This window comes from Sorghum bicolor, chromosome 3 (genome assembly GCF_000003195.3).
Source record: "Sorghum bicolor cultivar BTx623 chromosome 3, Sorghum_bicolor_NCBIv3, whole genome shotgun sequence".
Classification (NCBI taxonomy): Eukaryota; Viridiplantae; Streptophyta; class Magnoliopsida; order Poales; family Poaceae; genus Sorghum; species Sorghum bicolor.
The window spans coordinates 8,881,861-8,909,069 of NC_012872.2; the positions used below are offsets into that span (position 1 = coordinate 8,881,861).

At 42.0% G+C, this 27,209-nt stretch overlaps 2 protein-coding genes across 2 annotated transcripts; both read left to right on the plus strand.

The window, feature by feature from the left end:
• LOC8079083 (phosphoenolpyruvate carboxylase 4) lies at positions 5,472-14,332 on the plus strand. The gene is made up of 19 exons (XM_002455279.2): positions 5,472-5,906; positions 6,068-6,231; positions 7,478-7,592; positions 7,670-7,747; positions 7,923-7,991; positions 8,084-8,162; positions 8,247-8,323; positions 8,417-8,512; positions 8,659-8,800; positions 9,053-9,181; positions 9,509-9,570; positions 10,119-10,343; positions 10,466-10,591; positions 11,041-11,142; positions 11,244-11,390; positions 11,788-11,886; positions 12,178-12,266; positions 12,674-12,800; positions 12,884-14,332. The coding sequence occupies exons 1-19, from the start codon at positions 5,751-5,753 to the stop codon at positions 13,916-13,918; spliced, it is 3,117 nt and encodes a 1,038-aa protein (XP_002455324.1). The 5' UTR covers positions 5,472-5,750; the 3' UTR covers positions 13,919-14,332.
• On the plus strand, positions 22,191-26,137 carry LOC8070459 (proline-rich receptor-like protein kinase PERK8). The gene is made up of 9 exons (XM_002455281.2): positions 22,191-22,637; positions 22,731-23,950; positions 24,054-24,437; positions 24,578-24,664; positions 24,758-24,828; positions 24,907-24,983; positions 25,057-25,204; positions 25,350-25,511; positions 25,596-26,137. Exons 2-9 carry the CDS (start codon positions 22,999-23,001, stop codon positions 25,812-25,814), a joined length of 2,100 nt encoding a protein of 699 aa, XP_002455326.2. The 5' UTR covers positions 22,191-22,637; positions 22,731-22,998; the 3' UTR covers positions 25,815-26,137.

A 27,209-nucleotide genomic window follows, 5' to 3' on the forward strand; every position in this document is an offset into this window, starting at 1 on the left:
TTAGTAGAGTTTTTGACACAAACATGATGAGCATCGATTTATCTTCAAATAATTTAACTGGCGAAATTCCAGAAGATATAATTGCACTCAATGTGCTAGTGAATTTAAATCTATCACTGAACCACCTCATCGGAGTTGTTCCAAACAAGATTGGGGAGATGCAATCTCTGGAATCACTTGACCTCTCAAGGAACAAGATCTCAGGGGAAATACCAGCCACTCTGTCAAATCTAACGTTCTTAAGTTACTTGGACTTGTCGTACAACAATCTTACAGGACAAATTCCACCAGGGGCACAACTAGATAGCTTGTATGCAGCAAATCCATTTATGTACATTGGCAACACTGGACTTTGTGGGCATCCTCTCCGAAACAATTGCTCGAGGGACGGTGATGCATCAAAGCAAGGTCACCTGGGAAGAACAAAGGGTCACGAGATACAATTCTTTTATCTTGGATTGGGTGTGGCTTCGTAGTTGGTATCTGGATGGCATTTGGTGTTCTGTTCTTCAAGCAAAGCTGGAGAATCGCTTTCTTTAAACTGCAAGACAAGTTATATGACAAAGTATATGTCCTTATTGCTACATGGGTAAGGAGAACACAAACTGATTACCATGAAGCAGATGCGATTGTCGGTGCTTCTACAAAATTTAGCCAAGGTATTCATGAATAAATGGAAGTGGGGAAGTCTGATCAGTGCTTCTACTTCTGTTTCTATCATGTATGTTGGTTTTCTTTTCAAATGAAATGCAATGTCATTGTTGTTAGTCGAACACTCATGCACATTATTCTTCGGGCACGAGTTGTAATATGAAAATTGTATTTCCTTATTATGAGTCAGGGAATGGTATCTATTTTCTTAAGGGGCTATCCGAGCCTGGATACCAACTTGGCACAACTTAGATGCGGTTAGCAATTGGTGCCATCGCTATAAAAGTTCGGGCAATAATACACTACTCCAAGTGATATAGTTGCACGAGAGTGTTTGTTGTGGATGGAGGGGGTATTAGGGCACTCACAATGCAGACTCCACTGGCGGAGCCACCGCCCGGCCACCCCGGGTGGCCGGCCGGGCTCGTCGCCAAAATGCAAAAAGAAATCTTCTTTATATTTATATAGAATTCTGTGATTTTATAGTTAAATTTTTTTGCTTAATGAGAATTGCCCAGGCTCCTGAAATCTTCTGGCTTCGCCAATGGCAGACTCTATCATAGAGTCTAAAGTTATTTATTACCTCGAACAATGTGGACTTGGAGTCTAAATAAGACTTGAAGTCTTATTTTTTCCACCTCTTTCTTCAATAAATATGCTGCCACATCAGCAAAATACCATAAATAATATGTAATTAAATGTCTTGGATTCTGTGATGGAGTCTTGCATTGTGAGTGCCCTTAGCATTCTATTACTGCACTTGATGCTTTCCCCTACTATGTGCTTGCTCCAATTCTTATTGTAAAAGCTTGGGTGCTGCATGTAATTTATTCCTATTTAGTTTTTTTACATGGATCTAGATGACAGTGAGATGTCAGGCTCTTTGTCAAAATCTAAAAAGCGATGAAATGGACTAACATTACATGTGTACACTGACTTGTGAACATGTGATCGCGGTAGCTAGATTTACAGAGGCGTCCGTCCCGAGCATCTGCAAATGGTCCATTAACATATATAGACCATTTGGTAGAGGCAATTGGACCACGTGCCTCTATAAATCCAAAAAAAAATTGTCTCTAAAAGGCCCTTATTCTAGTAGTGGCCGGATATTGTCAAAACCAGCAACCTAATGGAAGAACGAATCAAATCAAAACTAATAAAATATTATATCGAATATGAGGATGGGACCAAAAAATATATAATGTAAGTGCCTTGAATGCTGATAGATTGAAAAATAGTTAATTACTGCACTTTGTGTAGGATGATGTATTGATGCGGCATGCACTTACTAACTAGGGATGACTTTGATAGCTGGCATGTTGAGATTATTGAAAGCATAGAGTTTATTTTTATAAGATACTAGCAAATATATGCTCATGTATTACAACAAAGATTAGCAAGACTTACCGAACAGGCTCAGCTAAATGATCACATTCCTTAATTTAGCTCAGGTCTATAGGAAACTAAACAAGAGCTTAGACTTCTTGGAAAGGTTCCTGTCGTAAAGAGAGATTGTTTACGTTCTCGCTAGCATACTCCCTCCGTTCCAAACAGTTTTTTTTTAAAAAAAATAAAATAAAATAAAAATCACACACGTCTCATGAGAGCGAGGACTTTACTGTACCTAGACATCAAAAGTGACAAACATCAATTATAGCTTTCAAATATGTACTAGTTCTAAGAAGATAACATAAGGCAGGGCAAATTAGTTGACAAATAAATAATTGATGATATAAAGCTCGGCAATACAGCCACCATTACCACGCCTATATAGCAACCAACCATGAATACGACTATCAAGTCAGATTTGATGACCAAAAACGTCCATTGCACGGTCTGAACACCGAGCTAGTAAACTGTCTTTCTCGACTCGGGTAATCTATTTAGGGGTTTGTTTGGCATAGCTCAACTTCACTAGTAAAACTGTTTTTTTAGAAAATAGTTTCATGAGTGACTTTCTTTACGAAGCTGAGCTGTTTTGGAAAAAGTGTTTGACAAAATAGCTTCACAAACTACTTCATGCATAGTTGAGAGAGAGAAATGAGAGAGAGAGAGCTGCAACAAGCTACTTTTTTCAGCTTCATCCCAACTTATGTCTTTGTGAGAGGAGGGGAAAAACAGCTTCACCATGAAGCTGTTTTGGAAATAAGTGTTTGACAAAAAAAACAACTCACAACAGCTCATGAAGCTGTTGTGAGCTGTACCAAACAGGCCCTTAGACTACGTAATATCATGTTTGATTGTTTAAACAGGCTGACCGTGCAATTCAATGGACTGTTTAGGATCTAAACTACATGTGCATGGTAAGACGTCGTTTCTTAGCTACTCATATATAAGCTAACGTCAACACGCTCACAGATTCATTCCTCGGATGAATGCTGACAGGGCAGAGCAAGTTCACTATGAGTAACCATCTCTAATTGGAGTAGCCGTTAAAGGAGAGAGAAAAAAAAAAGCTAGCTCCATTGACTCATCATATGTGTCTGCTTGATTTGGATCCTACCGTGTAGTTTCGCGGCCCGATATGAATGCTCGTTTCGTGGGCTAAAATTCATATATATGCTGAAAAAAGTCCACATATGACACACCTGAGCAAATTCGGCCTAGTAGCCCACCGGAGCCCTGCCTGATTTTCGGCCCACGAGCCATATATATAATATTCAAATTAGTACGGACCGTTACAAAGTTCGACCCCATGATAAATTAGAAATAAGTTGATGAATTAGAAATAACAGAGAGTTATAGCTATATTCCTTTTGATAATTTGTCCAATTTTAATAGTTGGTTAAATATTCTAAAGAGATGAGAAACTCAGCCAGCAGAAGGGCTTAAGGGGTGTTAAAATTTGACAGGTGTAATATTTTTCTTTTATTTGAAAATTAGTGTTCAATAATAGACTAATTAGTCTCAAAAGATTTGTCTCACAAATTATTCTCTAGCTATGTTTTTAGTTTTATAAATAATCTGTATATAGTACTCTATGCATACGTTCAAACATTCGATTCGATGCGATGGATGATAAAAAAATCAACTCCAATCAAACAGGGCCTCACCCTGTAGCGCGTGGTGGGGCAGCAGCTCCAGCTACTGGCCGGCCAGGAACTCCGACTTTAAGCAGTCTAGCCTGTCCTTGTTAAAGAAAACAGTCTAGCCGGTTGCGGCGAAGAGGATGCCAAGTTCACGATGATCTCGTGCTAAACTGCTGATGGCTCCGCGGCCCATTATGCCAACAATTCCTAATCACTCAACCTGTTGTCTTTCAACAGCTGTGGGCTGCAGCTCTGGCGTACGATCGGGGTAATGCGTGGCGGGGCACGACCATCGCGACGCCATCGCACAGTTCGTGGGGGCATGTGAAGCGCGGCATCGTAAGAACTATACTAGGCCATCTGGCCCAGGCATGATGGGCCAATGCACGCATGGTACTAAGAAGCATGGCCTAGGCCTAGCCCGACCCGACTTCCATTGTGTTCTTGTCTTAGCTATTGGATACTTTCAGGTCGTTGGATTAGAGTATATAACACCAAAACCTAACTCTTTTCACATATTCCTCTTAGTAGCTGTCATCTCTTGATCTCTCTCGTCTTCTATGTCGCGCCCTCGTCCTTGTGTCTGACTCCTCCTGTCCAGCTCCTCCTCTCGAACTCTCCACCTCGGCCCCCATGGCGGCTCATCTGTCATGCTCCTGTCCTTCTGTCTACTCGACAACACGACAACCTCCTTCACCGCACGACGACCTTAGCGCATCAACATGGACGAGCTAGAGCAGCCTAGAGGTGTGCTCGTGTGGCCATGGCAACGGGCTAGCCCGCGGGCCGTCATGTCCATTGGCATAGCATGACACAACACGGTCGAGTCGTCATAGGGCTGTGCATGGGCTGAGATATTGACAAGACGATACTACACGACATGGCACAACAGCATTGGTGTGTGCTATTGTGCCATGCTCTGTCGTGTGCCGTGCCTCAGCGTGTCAATACATAGACAGCCTATTTGGCCATGTATAGTAAGAATGCACGCACACTTGCTGGGCCTCGCGTCCTAGCGAGTTGTTGGGCCGATGGTCATGTGCCAGCACGCACCTAAATCTTATTTTTCTAATTTTGTTGCGTGTCTCATTTCCCTTACGGCCGTTTGAATTAAGAGGTTGAATAGGGGATTCGGTGCGTGAAATTTAGTTTTCTTTTAGCGACAATTATTACATATATTTTATATTAAAATTATAGATTTCTTTTATTGCAATTTCTATAAATGCAATCTGCAATTTTCGGTACCAACAAAACTAAAACGCTGATTTTTTTTTTCAGATTTGTGTTGACACAAAAACAATTAACAATTATTTCTATAGGTAGACAAAAACAAGAATTTAATATGTTATAATACAAAGACAAATAACAAATAAAAATGTAATAGTTTTACTTGTACTAGTTGGTGGTACAAGAGTGTAGCCTGAAATTATTATAAAGAAGTGGATATGATTATGAGTGCTGAAAGAATAATGCGCCTCCTCCCCCGAACTAATTGTCTAACATGCCAAACAATAAAGAATAATAAGACAATAATTTCTCACTTTAATCAACAATAATCAATCACCATATAATTCATTAATCCAATCACTCTAATTATTATAATCTAAAAAATCCTATACTCCTATACATCATTTAGATTATAATAATCGATCAAACAGGTTCTAAATGCACATTTTTTTATATAAAGGAATGCTTTTTTATAGCACTTCTGAAAATCTCACCTAGCTAGCACTTCTAAACTTGATTGGTACATAGAAATAATCTTTTTTCTTTTTGGCTCGGCCACTGAATTGAGGGTGTATATTTCACAGTATATAGTACTGTACATGCTCATTTACTACCTTCTTTTTTCCGCTTTCCTCGCCCTCCGTTTTTCACTCCCCTACTACCATTGCATTGCATTGCATTGCCTCCCCTCTTGAGATGCGATCCGCTTCCCCTCTCGCCGCGTAACACACAGACACAACGAACACAGTTTCCTCTCGCTTCCTGCACCGATCCATTCTTCATTGCCCACGGAGGAACGAAGAAGACGAGGCGTAGATAGGGTAGAGAGATCGATCGATCAGGATGTTGGACACGACGGACGACATCGCGGAGGGGATATCGTTCCAGGCGTTCGAGGACGACTGCCGCCTCCTCGCCAGCCTCCTCCACGACGTCCTCCTCCGCGAGCTCGGCCCCCGCTTCATCCAAATCCTCGAGCGCAACCGCATCCTCGCGCAGGTACTACGCATTTCCTCTTGCCATCGCATCGATCTCATCATCCATCCGGGCAGTAGTGTGCGTGTGTTAACTGACAGATAGATAATCTCTGACGATCATTAATTGGGTCGTCGGTGAATGATCGCGATCTTCAATTCCCGCCGGCGCCGCCGTGGACCCAGAGCGCCGTCTCCATGCGCGCGGCGGGGATGGAGGACACGGCGGCCGTCGTCGAGCGGCAGCTGGAGGCCGACCTGGCCGCGATGTCCCTGGACGACGCGCTCTGCGTCGCCCGGGCCTTCTCCCACTACCTCAACCTCATGGGCATCGCCGAGACCCACCACAGGTATCATGCGCATATCGATCCTCTCCACACGCAGAGACTCACGTACCATATGTCGATTTCGATCTTGTGTTCTACGCACTCACAATGCGTTTTTATATATGTATATCCACATTGTAAATATATATGGACATGCATTGAATATTTACAAGTATACCTTGCATAATTAAATTAACTATAGGAAATAATACTTAACCTAGGAAATTGCTACAAAAATAAGTGAGTGGGATATAATGTTCTCTCCGATCAATAGACTATATTGTTCAAAGTATACTCTCTCTCTGTCCCTTTTTAATTGTCGTTGTTGGTGTACGTGCCACAAGTTTGACTCGTTTTGTAGAAAATACGTGCAACATTTGTATCTCCAAATAAATTTGTTAAAAAACTAGATTCAAAGATCTTTCTAATGATACTAATTATGTATTATAAATATTAATATTTTTTAATATATAATTACCAGCAGTTATTTTTTGAAAGCGCAAGCGACAATTAAAAAGGGACGAAGGGAGTATGTTATATGTATAGTGATAATGCTCCTGTTCTATTTGCAGCATGCAAATCCAATAGTTCCGTACATATGATGGGTCCGACATTGTAACGCCAGGCCATGGTTAATGATTTTCATGTGACATATTTAGGCCTCACCTAAAAACTCAAAACTTTACAAGATTCTCCTTCACATCGAATCTTACGGCACATGCATGGAACATTAAATATAGATAAAAAAAAGATAACTAATTGCACACTTTAATTACCTGTAAATCACGAGACGAATCTTTTAAGCTTAGTTGCTCTGTGATTGGACAATGTTTGTCAAATAAAAACGAAAGTGCTACCGTGTCAAAATCTAAAAATTTTTGGATCTAAACAAGGCCTTAACTGTAGAGCTCTAGGCTTGCACATGCTACATCGACTGATCATCATTGAGAATCTTTTTTTATTTACCTTCAAAGCAATTGTTCTTTTTTTTTTGCAATCTAGTGACAAATTCCACGCACTACTAGTTAAGCAATAGTCAAATAGTCTGTGCAAACCTTAAGAAAAAAACTGACATCAGTACTATGTTCTGTGGATGGAATTCACATTTATCATGCATGTTACAGATTAAGTAAAATATCAGTAAATTTGTACTAATATTATTTGCTGACCAATTTAAATTTGTACTAGTTTGGCCAATTAGCTAAATGCTGCGATCTATGTTGAATTGCTTTTTTTTTCATTGATAACGCATGTTATCCTCTTTATGCAGGGTTCGTAAAGCACGCAACATAGAACAGCTCTCAAAATCATGTGATGATATATTCAACAAGCTGATTCAAAGTGGTGTCCCTCCAGAACAACTATATGACACTGTCTGCAAGCAGGTAATTTGCTACATCACTTAAAGAGTGCAATGCGCTACCAAGCTTTTAGTTGATGTATCATTTTCCTTTTGCCACAGGAGGTTGAAATTGTTCTGACAGCGCATCCGACCCAAATAAATCGGCGAACTTTGCAATACAAGCACCTAAGAGTAGCAGTGAGTTTAACATCTATAGTTCACAAAAGTACTTTTTCTCGATTTTCCTTCATTGGTTTAGTTGCAGAGTTCTGTTTCATAGGATATCAAACATTAATTATATTCTCACACATTTATTTTTTAAAAAATTACTGCATCGGCTGTTCCAATGTCTGATGGAACTGCGTTGTTGTAGCATCTTTTGGAGTTCAACGGTCGCCCTGATCTAAGCCACGAGGATAAAGAAATGCTAATTGAAGATCTGGTATACATCAGAATTGAAAAGATTTACATACTAACTTTTTTATTATCCTCTTTTCATTATCATTTCTAGACCCCACAACTTTGATTATGTAGGTAAGGGAAATCACAGCAATATGGCAGACGGATGAGTTGAGGCGCCACAAACCTACACCAGTTGACGAAGCTAGAGCTGGTAAGACATTTAAGCATTCTGGGCTATGGTTTGTCACTCTTTTGTTGTTTATCTACAACCTAATTATTTTCGTTGACTTTGTAGGTCTTCATATTGTGGAGCAATCCCTTTGGAAAGCGATACCACACTATCTTCGCCGTGTTAGTAGTGCTCTAAAGAAGGTACACATAAAATGATTGCCATTTTTTTGGATTTAAATTAACATCTGTTTGACTCAAGAAACCTAAACCTTTCATTTCATACTTAACATATAGCACACTGGAAGACCACTTCCGCTAACCTGTACACCAATCAAGTTTGGTTCTTGGATGGGTGGTGACCGGGATGGGAATCCTAACGTTACAGCAAAAGTAAGATCTATGTAATAAGATATCAATCAGTGCCTTGGTGCATTTTCATTAATCTTATATTATTGTAATGATGTGATGGAGTTGCCTTTTCTAAGAGTTCGAGGCAATCAGGAATGCTGAAAGAATCTGTCATTTCTTTGATGCAGGTGACTAGGGATGTTTCATTGCTGTCCCGGTGGATGGCAATAGACTTTTACATTCGGGAATTAGACAATCTCAGCTTTGAGTTGTCTATCAAGAGATGCAGTGACAAGGTTGCAAGCTTGGCTAATGACATTATTCTCAAAGGTTAGTTTCATGGTATATCTACCCGATTATCAAATCTAGATTATTTCCAGTTTCACCAGAAGTTGCTAGTTACTGTGACCTATGACAACTGCTATATTGCTAGTTTGTTAATAGTTTGAGATGGTAACACATATCTGTGGTCTAGAAACGATCTTGACCTTTTTATTGTAGCACATTCCTTATGTGACGTGCATATTTCAAATAAAGTTCATTGGATTATTTTGTATTGATGTTTCTGAGGGGACTATACAGAGTCGGCATCCGAGGACCTAAAGGCCAATACCTGGAACAAAACAGTACCACAGAACAATGCAAAGCTTCATCATAACTTGGCTCTGCCTGCACAACTTCCTTCTGGTGCTGATCTTCCTTCATGTACAGGTAGATTTCTCTGTCTGGAGCTGGAGCAGCTAACTTTATGTTCTTCTTTATACAAAAAGTATGTCAATGAAGTTTGATTAACCCTATGTTGCCTACTATGCCTCAACCTAGATTCGATCAAATTTGTGTGTTGTAGTCTTTGAAAGAAAATTAGAGCATTCCTTTAAATTTCAATTTATCATGTGGATCAGTTCAATCAGATCTTTAATTAACGAGCTTCCTGTTTAACAATGATCTCTAATACCAACTGGTTTTCCTCCAGTAGCTTCTAAATGGATTTTTTCAGTGCCATGATTTTCTAACCTTGAGTAATTGCACTTGACACAGAATGCAGTGATGGAGAATCTCAATTTAGGATGATAAATCTTCCAAGGAACTCAAGTCGTCCGGTAAGAACAAAAAAATGTGACGTCTGAAAATGTTCTTTATTTTTGTATGTGAAGTTCTTAGCAACTGTTAGCAATCTATCAAATTTATGCTTACATCTGGTCAGATAGGCATGCACATCAACAGATTTGCTGGATATGACCTGGTCTCACCTAGTTTAAATATTGACTACTTAGGTATGAAAAGTAGCTAAAAATGTGCTTCTGGCCACAGTTTGATTAAGGCCTTGTTTAGATGCACCCACAAACCCAAAATTTTACAAGATTCTCCATTACATCGAACATTAAATATAAATAAAAAAATAACTAATTGCACAGTTTACATGTAAATCACGATACGAATCTTTTAAGCCTAGTTACTCTATGATTGGACAATGTTTGTCAAATAAAAACAAAAGCGCTACTGTGTCAAAATCCAAAAAGTTTTTGGATCTAAACAAGGCCTAAGTAATATTTTTATCCAGCAAGGCAGTAAGCACTTGCTGTCCATATAGATTACTATAAAATTGTTTTCATGCAATAAAAGTTAGTTCATGGTTCATGTTTTCCAGGGTGCTCTTAATTTAACAGAAAAAATTGAAGACAGTCCATTGTCATCTCCTACTAGTCGTCAACCACAGCTAAGTAGAACTTCAAGTGGCCATCAACTAAGGAAGTTGTTCAAAGAATCTCATATAGGTCGATCAAGTAGCTTCCAGAAGCTACTTGAGCCAAGCCTATCTGACAGACCAGGAATTACTCCTTACAGGGTTGTCCTTGGTAATGTGAAAGAAAAGGTCAGAATCATCATCTTCCATTTATTAGAAATATATTGTCAATATAAAAAATGATTATCATATTAATGGACTTTTTACATGAGTTTTTTGTTGGTTGTGTTTATCATTACTTCTGTGATCAGCTGGTGAAGACACGTAGACGGCTTGAGCTTCTGCTTGAGGATCTACCATGTGACTATGACACTGAAGAATATTGTGAAACATCAGATCAACTTTTGGAACCTTTGCTCTTATGCCATCAATCTCTGGTGAGTCCTCTTCTATAACCTTGCTTGAAGAATGCTGAATTAGTCCTTTAATGCTTGAGTAATACTTTAAAATAGAATCACAAGTATCCATGCTGGAACATTTGTCACAAATATTCCTAATGCTATTCAAAATTGATTTTGTCAATGCTAATATTTTCCTGCATAGACCATAAGTGATCATGGGCATGATGACAAATACTAAATGGAATCCAATTCTACAAATAACTTTACACATGGCATATTTTATTACATATAGAGAGAGGATGCAAATAAGAAAGACAAGTTTTTATTTCAAAAGAACAGAAAACTTATATGCAATTTAAATTGGTAAAATAGGACTATGAAGTTGCAAGATACAGCAAAGGTAGGTAAAGAATATATCCTTAACTCTTATTATCCAAATTGCTCTTGTACTGAGCACCACTCACAATTGCCATTACTTTATGAAGCAATCATGCGGAGCAAGTGTCCTTGCCGATGGCCGGTTAGCAGATTTGATACGAAGGGTTGCAACCTTTGGTATGGTTCTTATGAAGCTCGATGTACGCCAGGTATATACTGATGAAAACTGCAGCTGCTTTTGCTTGCTCAATTTCTACTGTTCTTATTGATAACTTCAGAAAAGCTTAGGTAAAGTTGCTTATTGCTTTAGGAATCTGGCCGTCACACAGAAGCACTTGATTCCGTCACATCCTACTTGGATCTTGGTGTTTATAGTGAGTGGGATGAAGAAAAGAAGCTGGATTTCTTGACTAGAGAGCTGAAAGGGAAGCGCCCTCTAGTACCCCAAAACATAGAGGTATGTCCTTGCGTGTGTAAATTGAAGCAATCATTTCCAATCTCAGCTACAAAATGTTTAGATATTATCCAATGACACCTAAGCACATTATTCAGAGTAAAAAGCGAGTTCATTTGTTCAGGGTATTCCCTGCTAGATATTTTCCTACAAATCGTTCAGAGTCACTCCAGTGAGTTTCTTATTCTTATGTTGCAATTGCAACATCATGTCAGAGTATCGTGCTGAAGATGAGAGATATAAAACGGATCAAAGTTATCAAGTCTTGTTAGAAATAAGGTAGTACTTTATATGGTATAGGCCCATGCGCAGTCCAGTTTGTGACTATCTAACTGCATAGTCCTAAGAAAAAAAATTCTACACAAATTCATTTACATTTGTATTTGTTTCTTTTGTATAGGTTTCTGCTGATGTGAAAGAAGTTCTGGACACCTTCAAAGTTGCTGCAGAATTAGGGAGTGACTCGCTTGGAGCATATGTCATTTCAATGGCCTCAAATGTATGAAGAGACACCATCTGTAGTGCAGTAAATGATAAAGAAAAAGTGAAAAAAAATCTGCAGTCGGCATTTTAGAGTTCTGAGTTCAGAGTGATCATCTCCAGCACCCACTTAGTAGTGCTTTAAAATTGCAAAGATTTATTCCATGTCATGCCTATTAACACCTTTATTTATGTCATAGACCAGGACAACTCATACATGGTTAATAGTTTGAACAGCTGCCTTATATTACAATGATAAGTTTCCAATCATGTTGTTTAACTCGGAATTTGGTTACTCTTGTTCTTGAAGGCAAGTGATGTCCTCGCTGTGGAGCTGTTGCAGAAGGATGCAAGACTTACAGTTAGCGGGGACCTAGGAAGACCATGTCCTGGTGGCACGTAAGCATGATTTTCTAATTTCTAGTTTGATTTCTCTATGAATTTTCACAGTGTAGTGATTGAATTTTGGCATGCTAAAGATCAACGAATTCATTGACCTTCAAAGTTCAGATCAACTTCCTGTTAATTTGGGTAGGTAGAGAGGTAGTTTTTAGAACAAACTTTAGTTAGTAAACCGGGCTGAATCCGGTCCATGAACAGAACCATCAATGGCACTCTGTATAAATTCATATGAATTTCTGTTATGCCTTTTGAGAACTAACTAAACTTCGCAGAAGTTCAGTGATTAGTATAAAACTGGTTCTGCATGCTTTTTCCTACTATAATACATCATCTTGTTTATTAAACACTACAATATGCTTCTGCTTGTGATTATTCTCTCAATTCATCTTCATCCTTGGTGACAGGTTAAGAGTTGTCCCCTTGTTCGAGACCGTTAAAGATTTGCAGGCAGCCGGGTCCGCAATCAGGAAGCTACTTTCCATCGACTGGTACAGGGAGCACATCATCAAGAACCACAACGGCCACCAGGAGGTAGACAGGAGATGGAAACGTTACTAGGATCTTCAGTCGCCACTCACATTTTTGTCTGAAACCCTGACGAATGTCTGTTGCAGGTAATGGTGGGGTACTCGGACTCCGGCAAGGACGCCGGTCGCTTCACGGCGGCATGGGAGCTGTACAAGGCTCAGGAAGACGTGGTCGCGGCGTGCAACGAGTTCGGGATCAAGGTGACGCTGTTCCACGGCCGTGGCGGCAGCATCGGGCGCGGCGGCGGGCCGACGTACCTGGCCATCCAGTCGCAGCCTCCGGGGTCCGTGATGGGCACCCTCCGTTCGACGGAGCAAGGCGAGATGGTGCAGGCCAAGTTCGGGCTCCCACAGACCGCCGTCCGCCAGCTCGAGATCTACACGACGGCGGTGCTGCTGGCGACTCTACGGCCGCCGCATCCGCCGCGGGACCCCAACTGGCGGACCGTCATGGAGGAGATCTCCCGCGCGAGCTGCGCGCACTACCGCGCCACGGTGTACGAGGACCCGGAGTTCATCACCTACTTCCAGGAGGCGACGCCGCAGGCGGAGCTGGGCCACCTCAACATCGGCAGCCGCCCGGCGAAGCGCAAGCAGGCGCTGGGCGGCATCTCGAGCCTGCGCGCCATCCCGTGGGTGTTCGCGTGGACGCAGACGCGGCTGGTGCTCCCCGCGTGGCTGGGCGTCGGCACGGGGCTGCAGGACGCGCTGGACCGCGGCCACGGCGCCGAGCTCCGCGCCATGTACGGCGAGTGGCCGTTTTTCCAGAGCACCGTGGACCTGATCGAGATGGTGACGGCGAAAGCCGACGCGCCCGTGGCGGCGCACTACGAGGAGATGCTGGTGGCGCCCGAGCGGCGCGCCGTGGGGGAACGGCTGAGGAAAGAGCTGGCCCGCACGGAGCGGTGCGTGCTGGCGGTCAGCGGGCACAGCAAGCTCACGGCGCACAACCGCAGCCTGAGGAGGCTCATCGAGAGCCGGCTGGCGTACCTGAACCCGATCAACATGCTGCAGGTGGAGGTGCTCCGTAGGCTCCGCCGCGACGACGATAACCGGAGGCTCCGTGACGCGCTGCTCATCACCATCAATGGCATCGCCGCCGGCATGCGCAACACCGGCTGAGTGGCTGACTGCCTTCTTGTTTGTTTGATCAACTGACTGAGGAACTCACCTGACCTGACCACTTTGGTTTTCCATTTTTCTTGAACCCAAGTCTCATTTTTTTTTTTTTGCTGCTCGATTCGTATAATTTTGAAGTCTTCGTCGAAATATTTTTGTGGGTCTGAGATGCAGCCAGTCAATTCTTTCATGATCGCGGCAAGGGAGGAGTTGGAGTTGGAGTTGAATGAATTATTGATTGATGCGCGCCGACACGGGCGTGGGCCTGTTGTGGGTTGATTGCGAGTCTGCGCGAGAAATCTCGTGGGTCACCGGTGCCGACGCCGACGGGCGACGCGGTTTACGTTGCGTGAGCCCTTGATTCCAGGGAGCAGGGAGACCGCCCCCCGTGCCCAGCATGCAGCCGTCCGTCGGTGCACGCCGCACCGCAGCTCCGCCGTGCCCGTCGCGTCGCGCAACGCCGGCAAGTTGCCGCCGCAACCCATGGGCATGCTGGACTGACCCTAATGTACAGTACTGTATTATATTACTCTTATATACGTAGTATTTAATAACGTACTTACATACAGTTTGCGCTGGGCTACGCTACGCTTTTGTTGCTGATTTGTTTACGTGTAGTAGTAACGTATACTTTGGATTTTGCCAGGGCCGTCTCGAGCTTCCAACACGACATTACGACAACACCTGCTTTGTTTATGTTTACAGTTTATGGACCTAATGATTTTGTATTTGTAGTACTAGGGTACTACCACGGATCGGAGGAGCGAGCAATGGGCCAAAGACACTCGAGCCTCCCGAGACTCCCATAAAGCTAAACAAAACGGAAGCTAGCGCTAGCATAGCACGTGTGCCATTGTTTTTGACACGATTAACAAAACGGAAGGATGAAAACAACCTCCCCGTTTCCTGCACACCAGATCGACCCACATTTCACAAGCCAACCACTGAGCCACATGCTTACGTATCAATAATAATAACATTAACATGCCTCCGAAATTTCAGGTGACTCGAAATATCCACTTCCTCCTCTTATGGCCATGAGTGTGAATAGGTGAGGACTGACGACGTGGTAACATAGGGCCTATTTGATCTACCCAATTTTAATGTTTTTTTAGTTATTAGCTAAAGGATAACCAGTTAAATTTTAGCTAGGGATGTTTAGATCCACCAGCAAAAATGATAGCTAAAGAGTTATTTGTCTATCCTGAGAAAGGTGAGAGGGGTATTTTGGTTTTTTGTGGTTTAGCTGGCTTTAGCTAGGTTAAATAAACTAAAGTTTAGCTGGTGGATCTAAACAAAGCCTATATTGTTATAAGATTAGTTTGAGAGGAGCGAGAGGGGCTAAAGAGATGACTCAATTGATTTATATATGATGAGTTTTTAGGCTTGAAGATCACTAGGCAGTAGGTAAAGGGCTAATCATCGATCACACTAGCTAGGTGAGGGCACACGAATGTTGATGGATGCAGAGAGAGGGTAGGCCAGGCTTGTTTCTCCGCGTACTGGTACTAAGCCGCTTTGCCATCTCTTCATCTTCATCTGCAAAGAATTTTCGACGTGAAAACATAGAGACAAAGGCCTGATCTTTGAATAGGAAAAAGCCTTGCAATCACCTAAACTAAAACAGATTTCCTATATATATATATATATATATATATATATATATATATATATATATATATATATATATATATATATATATATATATGTGTGTGTGTGTGTGTGTGTGTGTGTGTGTGTGTGTGTGTGTGTGTGTGTGTGTGTGTGTGTGTGTGTGTGTGTGTGTGTGTGTGTGTGTGTGTGTGTGTGTGTGTGTGTGTGTGTGTGTGTGTGTGTGTGTGTGTGTGTGTGTGTGAAAAATAGCATCCCTTATTCCCTTGTCACTAAAGGCATATATGGGTGTGATTGGTTGCCCCGACGGTGGCATCCTAATGCCCATCCGGTATGACTCTGTGCACCTGGCCCGTGTTTGGTTTCTTAACTTGTATTGTTTTGGTGTATCTTCTCATTCTCTTTTCCCCTCCGTCCCGGCTGAGGCCGTCTTCTCGAGGCGAGCTTCCCTCGCCATCTCGGACGGTGCGCTCCTTGGCGGGAAGGGGAGGCGCGAGCGCGGGAGATTGGAGCGTCCCAGCGCGCGCGGGGGTGGGCGTTAGGGTTACCTCCCTCATTTGGCGCCTCTCCTTCCTCTCCTCTCCCGGTGCGGTGAATCCTCTTCCACCTTCTCGGCCTCCCCCGCCATCATCGTCGTCGATCTTCGGCGGACCGTTGGTGGTCCTCCCTAGATCGCGTCGGCATACAAGTCACCTCCCCCTCCCCCTCCTCCTCCCCCTCCCCTCTCCCCCTGTATGAGCTTTGATGTGTGCGGTGATTTTGTTTGCGGTTTGGAGCTAGGGTTCTTGATGTTACCCGGTTAGATCTGTGCGGTGCTTGTGTAGATCTACCAGTCAACTTGTGATTTCACATGTTTTACATTCAGATATGTGATGGTTAAACCCTTTTTTTGAGCTTTGGACATGTGGTGGTCTGCTCGTGCACTTGCACATGATGATGCTTTGATTTATTACAAACTGAGCAAAGTGCCTATGGTTGATGATGTGAATGTAACTGTAGGCGCTAGAGGAGCACCTTTGAGTGTGGCAGCCGCGCCTTGTTTATCTTGTGATGGCTGAACTTTTGCTTGCATCCTCTAATCTGTACTGATAAGTAGCATTGGTGAATTTCTAGGGCAACCAATCACCCTCGTAATAAGCACTGAGACCTATGGCACTTTGCAATGATGTGTTGTTTCTTCTCTTACATTTTTGTGTAGTGAATGGAACTTTTGGTGCTATCGAATTGCCAATGATGATATCTTATTTGCATGCCAACTGTGTTACCGAAAATTGATGACCTTGAGCTTGTGTTGAGGTACTGAAACTTTGTTTCTTATGCTCCAAGATCAAGGTCAACCAAGAAGCATCTGATATCTGAGGCCAATTTGTTCAATACTATATTATTTATTGCTATGGTTCAGTCTTTGTTCTCGTTGGTGACTATAGTGGTAACCTCACCAAAATCATACATGTGTGCTCACACCTTATGTCATACACCAAACCAAACACAGCTAGTCACACCAAGTCATACCACAAAACTGTCCAGACAAGCAACCAAACACGATTCCTATGATCCAGTATGCTACACTCATTTGCAACCAAATAGGCGAAGGTGTATGGTTTCATCTGGAATGGTTTGAGCCTGCACAGGCCCTCCATCCCGGATGGCAGACCAAGGAGCAACCAATCACACCCTATAATGCCATCTCGAGTGATACTATAGGCGCTTAGCCATGACCTATGAATACTATATATGTATGTATATAGTAATTAAGTAGGGAACATTCACTCATTGAGTACTTGCAGAAACAAATTGGTGCCCGGATTGTCTTGTTTTTTCCTTCCTCCAAACACCCACGCCTGTAACTGATAAAAATAAGCCGGCTTTTTTAGTGCCTATTGCCTAACCACCTTATTGTACATGTGCTTGGATGTATTAAGCCCGATTAAATTAGTTTTCTTCAATTTATCTATGTACCTATTTATTATTGTTTTCCTCGTTGTCTCCTATAAAACAGTAACATGTTAGGTATATACTCCCTTCGTACCTATAAAGAAAATCATTTTGGATAAGGTTCGAGTTAAAAGTCATGATATAACTTTTAAGTTATTAATTTTGAAAATATGAAAACTATATAAATAGATTTGTCTTGAAAAATACTTTCAAAAAATATATATATACCACTTTTTGATGAATACTTTTATAAAAACAAGGAGTCAAAGTTAGGATTTAGAAACCGGGTCGCTGTCCTAACGACTTTCTTTTATAGGTATAGATGGAGTATATACAAATAGATATGGCTATTGTATTTTCTTTTTCATGGTATGTTTCAAGGGTTCTCCGTTTGGCAAAGTTCTAATTATGTCTCACATGGCAATTAGGGTGTTGTTTAGTTCCTTCCAAAAATATTTTTTTTTAAAAAAAATTCCTCATCACATCAAATCTTGCAGCACATGCATGTAGCATTAAATATAGATAAAAAATAACTGATTATACAGTTTGTTTATAATTTGTGGGACGAATCTTTTGACCCTAGTTAGTCTATAATTAAACAATAATTACAACATATAAACGAAAAGTACTACAGTGACCCAAAAAATTTTCGGGAGAGAACTACACAAGGCCTAGGTACTTAATAACTTGGGATCTACCTTACAGTACATCGCATCAGCAGTTAATTATGAGCTGTCTGCTGGAGCAATGTGGACACTAGTGTACGTTCGTCTCCGAGATTTGCATGGAAAGCGAAAGGTGCTGAAATTGTGGCTCAATCACACGCATGTGGCAGAAGCAGAGCGTATTTTAGTGAAGCCGCCCAGCCCAGGTCAACGAAAATACAGTGACGGTGCATATATCACGCTCACACACTGGTCGCCATGAGCTGGCCTGGCACGGTTTTGCCTCAATCATGTGGTTAGCCTCTGCTTGAAGCGTGATATACGTACATGTATTCTCGTGTTATTTAGGGTAATTTTGACAGATACCACTGGCCGGACGAGTGACGCAATGATTGACTCAGACTCGTCAGTGAAAGCGCCAATTCCACGTGCACTAACACCGTGAAAACCAAATGCCCGTGTCCTCATTAAAAACAAGAGATAAATGTAAAACTAGCATACGTATGGGCATTATATATGGTTGAGAGAAAACGCATGGTTCTTGGTTGGTTATACACTGTTACTGCATAACCATGTGTCCTATATTTGTGATCTGTGACAAAAGTGTTAGAATCCGAACTTTAGTGCTGCAGTGAATTTTGAATCCGAACATTGCACGTTTTTACTCGATAAAGGCCTACTTTTTTTAACAAATTTATTTGAAAATAAAAATATTTTACGTATTTTATACAAATCGAGTCAAACTTGCAACACGAAAACAAAAAACGACAATTTAGAACGGAGTGAGTAGTCAAAGCTCAAAAATCGAGGCAAGGTTACACCGTTACAGAGATTAGCCACGTCAAATGTGATTTTATATGTGCATGCGCGTTGACTTTGAGTCAACTTTAACAAACATATTTATGGAGTACGTGCAGTGCAGGTGTTTAACTTCAACTTTGAACGATTCATACTTATAGAGATGTTTAAGTTGGAAAGGGTCAAACTTCGATCAATGAGAGACCTATAGAGGTACTTGTTTTATACAAGTCGTATACTGCACAGTTTACAATTACGCAGCAGCAGGTGCATCTTGCTCTTGCATTCCCCAGTTCACTGCAGCACTAAGGCCTTGTCTAGTTTCTAAAATTTTTGGGTTTGTAGTATTGTAACATTTTTATTTTTATTTATCAATTATTATCTAATCATAGACTAACTAAACTCAAAAGATTCATCTCGCGATTTACAGTCGAATTGTGTAATTAGTTTTTGTTTTTAACTATATTTAATATCTCATACATATACCGCAAAATTCGATGTGACGGAAAGTCTTGAAAAGTTTTGGATTTTTGAGGTGAACTAAACAAGACCTAATATGAAAAAAGATAGAAATTATACATACTAAATTCTCACTCACAAAGGGACGTGATTATTGGTTCTCTGAAAGGGATCGGAGGGGAAAAACATGTACTTGAGGCAACACGGCAGCAGCAATGCATACAGGTGTTTGACTTTTCTAAAACTAAATTTGACCACTAATCTTACTAAAAAATTATATAAAATATCACTTCTTTTATCCTGACTTGGTCTATTAATAAAAATTCTTTTAAAATAATTTATTTATAATATTTATATAAATTTTTTTAATAAAATGAGTGATCAAACTTAGAGTTAAAAAAGTCAAACGTCATAATTTAAGATGATAGAAGTAGGAGTGTGCTACATTGGCCTTGTTTAGTTCACCTCAAAAATCAAAAACTTTTCAAGATTTTCTATCACATCGAATTTTGGAAGCACTAAATATAGTCAAAAACAAAAACTAATTACATAGTTTGGCTGTAAATCGCGAGATGATTTTTTTGAGCCTAGTTAGTCTATAATTTGACAATATTTACCACAAACAAATTAAAGTCCTACAGTGGTCGAAAATTTTTCATTTCGCCAACTAATGCCTTGTTTAGGTCTTGTTTACTTGTACATTTTTTTTTGCAAAATATGAACAGTAGGACTTTCGTTTGTATTTGACAAATATTGTCCAATCATAGCCTAACTAGGCTCAAAAGATTCATCTCACAAATTACATGCAAACCGTGTAATTAGTTATCTTTTTTACCTATATTTAATGCTCCATGCATGTGCCGCAAGATTCGATGTGACGGGAAATCTGAAACATTTTGTAAAATATTTGGGGAAGTAAACAAAGTCTTAGTTCACCCAAAAACCAAAAACTTTTTAATATTTCTCATCACATCGAATATTGCGACACATGCATACAGCATTAAATATAGACGAAAACAAAAACTAATTGCACAATTTGTCTATAAATCACGAGATAAATCTTTTGAGCCTAATTAGTCAATAATTAAATAATATTTATCAGATAAAAACGAAAATACTACAGTACTGAAATCTAAAATATTTTCGGAGCTAAACATGACCATTATCAAATGACAAACATTTTGGTCGCACCGTCTGAAGCTTGCGACAGCATTTCCGGGTCAAATCTGAGCATGCAAGTCCAAGATGTGCAATCCAGCATCTAAAAAAAAAGGAAAACAGTGGGTAAATAAATCCATTACAGGCCCCTAAAGCAAGCCATGTGCACACACCTGTTCGGCACAACTAAAATCCAATCGTGGTTTTGTCGTCTTCATCACTCAATCGTTCTTAAACAGAAGAGGTAGCATATGCAGTACCCTTTTTAATCTTGTGCTTAGTAACTGTTCCAAAAAAAATAATATTTTGATCTGGATAAGTTAACTATTAGTCTATTATTACCATGGTATAGGATGAGGACTGAGGAGGGATCATGAGTCACTTTAGCCCTGAGCCATGTGGTTTTTGATAGATGCTGTGCAACATTCATCTGCTCACATTTTTCTTTGACCTGTCAGAGTGTCAGTGTCACTCTTCAAACAACAGTGCTCCTGTAGTCCTGTTTAGGGTAGAATAGTTTGTCTCTGCTTGTAGTTATCAATTAATGAAGGCATTAAATATAGAAACTTTCAATATCTACCTCTGAGTATCATCTATCTACCACAGCTCTTCCTATGTTAGTTTCTATGTAGACTTTAGTTTCTCACATTCTCCATCATAAAGAATATATATGACTTTCAACGAGTCAAATAGTCCAAAATCTGATTAGGTAGAAACTATATTATTAATGGACAAAATTTTAAGTTAAACTTTCAATATCTACCTCTGAGTATCATCTACTACGTTAGTTTCTATGTAGACTTTAGTTTCTCACATTCTCCATCATAAAGAATGTATATGACTTTCAACGAGTCAAATAGTCCAAAATCTAACTAGGTGTACGTAAAATAGCATCATTATTTATAATCTTAAATAGGTTTTCATGAAAATATATTCCATAATAATTAATCTACTAATACTTATCACACAACTTAAGTATTAGTAGTTTTTAAATATTTGGTTAAATTGTTTGACTCCTCAGAATTTCTCTCTTTTTTAATTCTAATATCACATCAACATGTTGCTTACTTGTCATCCTAATCAATGCTTTAGAACCTACTATTGAGACCGCCCTTTTAGCAAATTAGATGCAACATTAAATAATAGTAATACTTGCTTGCTAAGGATTTCCTCTTGATGCAATTTAGATGAACATGAATCCTTCCTTTGGCATGCACTCAAAAACCCAAAACTTTACAAAATTCCTCATCACATCAAATCTTGCAGCATCTGCATGGAATACTAAATATAGATAAAAAAGATAACTAATTACACAGTTTATCTGTAAATTACGATACGAATCTTTTAAGCCTAGTTACTTTATGATTGGACAATGCTTGTCAAATAAAAACGAAAGTACTACAGTGTTAAAATTCAAAAAGTTTTATGATCTAAACAAGGCCGTATCCGTATGAAATAGATAGATGCGCTTTAACTAGGATATATGGAGACTAGGGCAATGCTGAAAAGCTGTTAACACGTCACAGCTCACTAATTGGTGTCTCTGCAAAAAAAAAAAAATGGTGGAGAAGGCTAACAATTCCTGAAATATCCGGGGGCCAAAGTATAAAACAAAAAAAAAAAAGAGGGGCAGTAGTCTTTTTCCAACCCACCATGGCGGGCACAGTGACACACTGACAGTGCAGAGTGCACGATACATCTTCTCTCCCTCGCCTAGAAGAGACGGGTGGAAATTGGAATTCATTCCCACTCGGGCAGGAGAAATTTCTGCAAAGGTACAGGGTCACATGCGTCGGATTTGGAGGCGAGGAGGGCAGGAGGTGAAGACAGGAAAAAGAGGGGAAAGAAACAAGTGAGAGACAGGAGAGCGAGGTCCTTCTTGCCTTCTTGTTCGTTTGCTCTCCTCGCTGTTCTTGCGGTTACCTCCTCCTTTTGCCTTCAATGCTACCGCGTTACCGCTGGATCTGACAGACCCACCGCGTCCGCCGCCTCCGACTCCGCCTTCTACTTCAATCCTGGTACCGGCCTCCCCAAAGATTCTGCTGTTCCTTCGGAATTCCGTCTTCCTCTGCTGCCTCTCCTTCGCGTGGAACAAGGTGGGATCTTGGCTCTGTTTCTACAGGGTTTGAATTCTTTCTATCCATCAGCTTTTGGTGTTGAAGAGAGGCTGTATTTGTTTGCGAATGCAGTGCTGTGCGTGCTGATTTGAGTGAGAAGCTTCTCTCGCGGTGCTCGAGGTGAGAGATTTCACCTCCTCCGCGTTCTTCTTCACCGCCAGGAGGCAGAAGGAAGGAAAGAGGCGGAATTTCGATTGGTTGCTGCGCGAATCCGCGAGATTGGCTCGATTTTTCCTTGAATTGCGGCATGTGCCATGCTTCTTTTCTCCAATTCCACCACCAAGGCAGCAGCTCAACTGTGACGGCACTGTAGTGCTTTCTAGCCTGCTGCTGGGCTCCAATGGCGTCGTCACCTTCCCCTTCCCCGGGCACCATCAGGGCCACCTTGCCGCCTTCCACCGCAACGCCGTCGCCGGTAACCACCACGCCCACGCTGGCCTCCCCGGCCCCGGTGACGCAGCCCAATGCTACTCCGGCTGACCCTCCCTCGTCGCCGGCCGCGCCTCCTCCCCTCCCCTCCGCATCCACGCCACCGCCACAGCTCACTTCTCCACCGCCCTCCTTGCCTCCGCCTCCTCCGGACGCCGTGCCACCACCGCCAGTAGTTGTTGCCTCTCCGCCACCAGTCCCAGCAGCCGTAGTGCCCCCACCCTCGCCGCCGGTTGCAGTACCCCCACCACCTACACCTGCTGCCACACCAAAGCCGTCGCCTATACCTATACGCCCCCCAGCGGCCGCGTCGCCACCCCCATCCAATTTGCCGGCGCCCAACCCGCCGGCTGACCCAACGCCGCCGACAGTAGTGCAGCCACCTCCACCACGGCGCCGGCCACCAAGTACGCCTCAGACAGAACCTCCACCCCTGGCACCACCACCTTCTGGAATTCCTGTCAAACCTTCTCCGACCAGTCCCTCACCGACATCCACAGATCCTTCGATCCCCACTCCCTCTAGCCCCTCACCTCCAGGGATGACACCGTCCACACCAGGCTCTGGTAGTACTCCATCGGTGCCAGCCCCAGCAACGGCAGCTGATCCAGTTAGCCCAGTAACACCTGGGGGCCAAGGTTCCAACAAGTCATCGAGTCCAGCCTCGCCGAGCAGCAGCTCCTCAGTAGACAGTGGTGGGATGTCTTCTGGTGCAAAGGCAGGCATTGGTGTAGTTGTTGCCATTCTTGTGCTTAGCTTGGTTGGAGCTGCATTTTGGTACAAGAAGAAACGGAGGAGAGTTCATGGATACCATGCTGGCTTTGTAATGCCTTCACCTGCCTCGACTCCTACACAAGTGCTAGGTAATTTGATCAAGTGCATTTGCAAAAATTACACAACTGGATTAAGATTACTCTTTATATGTACCTGAGTGATGAACTGAACTAAAACTCATTTCTTGTTTAGGGTATTCAGCTAAAACAAACTTCAGTGCTGGGAGTCCTGAATCGAAAGATTCAATGCCAGAGTTCAGTATGGGCAATTGTCGGTTCTTCACTTATGAGGAATTGTATCAGATCACAAATGGTTTCTCAGCTCAGAACCTGCTAGGGGAAGGTGGGTTCGGATCAGTGTATAAGGGCTGCTTGGCTGATGGAAGAGAGGTTGCGGTTAAGAAACTGAAAGATGGTGGCGGGCAGGGGGAACGCGAGTTCCATGCTGAGGTGGATATTATCAGTCGTGTGCATCATCGCCATCTAGTTTCTCTTGTAGGGTATTGCATTTCAGATGACCAGAGATTGCTTGTCTATGATTTTGTGCCCAACAACACACTTCACTACCATCTTCATGGTATGTTGTGCTTTTATATATTGTGCAAGAGCATTGTTGTACCACCTCCATTCCAAAATAATTGCAGAACTGCAATTATACGGAGGTAGTTCTTTGTCCGGACTAAACAATTAATGCACTGTACTGATCTGTCATCATAGGACGTGGTGTACCAGTCTTGGAATGGCCAGCTAGGGTTAGAATTGCAGCTGGCTCGGCTCGTGGAATAGCCTATCTTCATGAAGATTGTAATGACATTTTTCATTCCTTCACCTCTTTTTTGATGATTTGCACTACACTCATGTTTTGTTACTTAATTCTTTATTTCTTTTCCTTGGCAGGTCATCCCCGAATAATCCACAGAGATATAAAGTCCTCTAATATTTTACTGGATAATAACTTTGAAGCACTGGTAAGAATGCTTTCTACATAATTTCAGTAACATCTTATAATGGAGTGATCACTCACTGCATTGGTGCCCATTTGCTAGGTTGCCGATTTTGGTCTGGCAAGGTTAGCTATGGATGCTTGCACTCATGTAACTACACGAGTGATGGGAACTTTTGGGTTAGTAAAACAGTGACAAGTCCATGAGAACAGTTAAAACTTGCTTGTAATCTGACACATGTTTCTTATTTAGATACCTTGCTCCAGAGTATGCATCAAGTGGCAAGTTGACTGAGAGATCTGATGTATTTTCATTTGGTGTTGTCCTCTTGGAGCTTATTACTGGTAGAAAGCCTGTTGATGCATCGAAGCCATTGGGTGATGAGAGCCTTGTTGAGTGGGTAAGCTATAGCAGTAATTTAATTCATGAAAAGGTTTCCAGTTTTCCTACCCTTAAGTAGCAAATGAAATATAACCATATCTTAAGTTATTTGCATAATTCAAAATCTTAAGTAAATTTATTCGCTGATTACATTTAATTTGCAGGCTAGGCCATTGCTCACACAAGCGCTTGAGACTGGCAATGCTGGGGAGCTGGTGGACGCCCGACTCAATAAGAACTATAACGAAGTTGAAATGTTCCGTATGATCGAAGCTGCTGCGGCTTGTATTCGACATTCAGCATCCAGGAGACCAAGGATGAGTCAGGTATAAGGATAAAGAAGAGTACATGCACATCTCATCAGACAGACCAGTACCTAACGTTTTTCTTTTCCACTTGCCTCCTCTCAGGTTGTGCGAGTGCTTGATAGTCTCGCTGACGTTGATCTGACTAACGGCGTTCAGCCAGGCAAGAGTGAGATGTTCAATGTTGCAAACACGGCCGAGATCAGGATGTTTCAGCGGATGGCGTTTGGCAGCCAAGATTTCACGACCGATTTCAGCCAGTCCAGCTGGAACAGCCAGAGCCAGAGCAGAAGTCTTGATGCCTCTGGGTCGAGGCCATTGTAATCCTCATCATCGTAAATTCGTAGATCTAACTAGCTAGGAGCGATTCGTAATGAATTTTTACGTCATGTAATTCTTTTGAGTGGATCAGTCGTGGTTATTCTTTCGCCATCCCTGTCTTCTACCACTAACACAGATCATGTGCTGAGGTCTGCTTACTTGTGCAAAGACTTGTTATAACTGATGGAGAGAGACTGCTGCGTTTAGTGAATTGCTGTATCGATTTTTCCAGATTTTGCAATACTCCTGTAATCAGCAGTGCTTTTGAAATCAGGGTTTTTGACAACCACTTCATTCGAGTAAAGCTTTTGGGCAAAGTTTATTCAGATGTGTGTCTTTTAGATCTTTTTTTCCCCTTATTATCTGAAAAGGACGCGCATCAGCTTCTTGGCTACCTGGTTGGGTATCCAATCTGTTTGGAATCCCGGGCCTCCTGGCGAATTCGCCTATCTTAGACCCGACAGGGACATGGAACTGTGCCAAAACATTTCGTCAGCATCAACCCAATAGTGCGTCTGAATGAGATGGGAGAACTTTTTTTAAAAAAAAAAATGAGATGGGAGAAAATGAAACACAACCGAAGTTTCTGATGTCGACACGAAATTTGGCTCGTAGCCTGAAGAAAATAGGGCATGGACAACATCTCTGAATCTTGAACTCTCCTGGAACATTGTCAAATAGCATCGCTCTTTTAAGTTCGTTTATATTTATTTATTCCCTAGGGATTTGCTGGGTGGATGAAGGGAATAGAAATTTCAAGGGATGGCAAGATGAGGGGACATCCCCAATTGGGGATGGCCCTTACGGCTGTCCGCTGCGTCGGCGACCTTTACAGGTGGGTCGCAGACTCGCAGTGCAGGCGAAAGGCGGGACGCCGCAGATTTGACCCGGAAACGGAGAAAGATGCTTCATGGAGACCCCATTACCATACCCAATCTGAATGATTATCTGATATATAACTGGACGCCATCGGCCGCCACCAACTAATCAAACCATCGTGGGGTTCATGTGGCATGTGCAAAGGCAACAACGGCGCCTGTTGCTGTGACGCATGCCATGACCGACACGGCAATGCTTCAGTGGATGATAGTGTCCTCCTGTCTCCAGTTGACAGGATAATTGTGCTGTAATGAACAGTAGGGTTTAGTGGGAGTACGGCACGGTAGATCTTTTGCTGGGCACGAGTGCTCCCAGTCCAAACAGGGCAAAACTTTGGAGGACTGTGGTCTCAACTCTCTCTCTTTTCTCTCTTTTTCTGGCGGAGTTATGCTGTTTTGCTGCTGAATTTCTACGGCCAATGCATCTGGCTTCTGCGAATCCGCAAACAGCAATGCTAATTAAAAAAAAAGTTGCTTATGACAATTTCATTGGCGGAGTAAAGAATCTGCAATGCTTCAG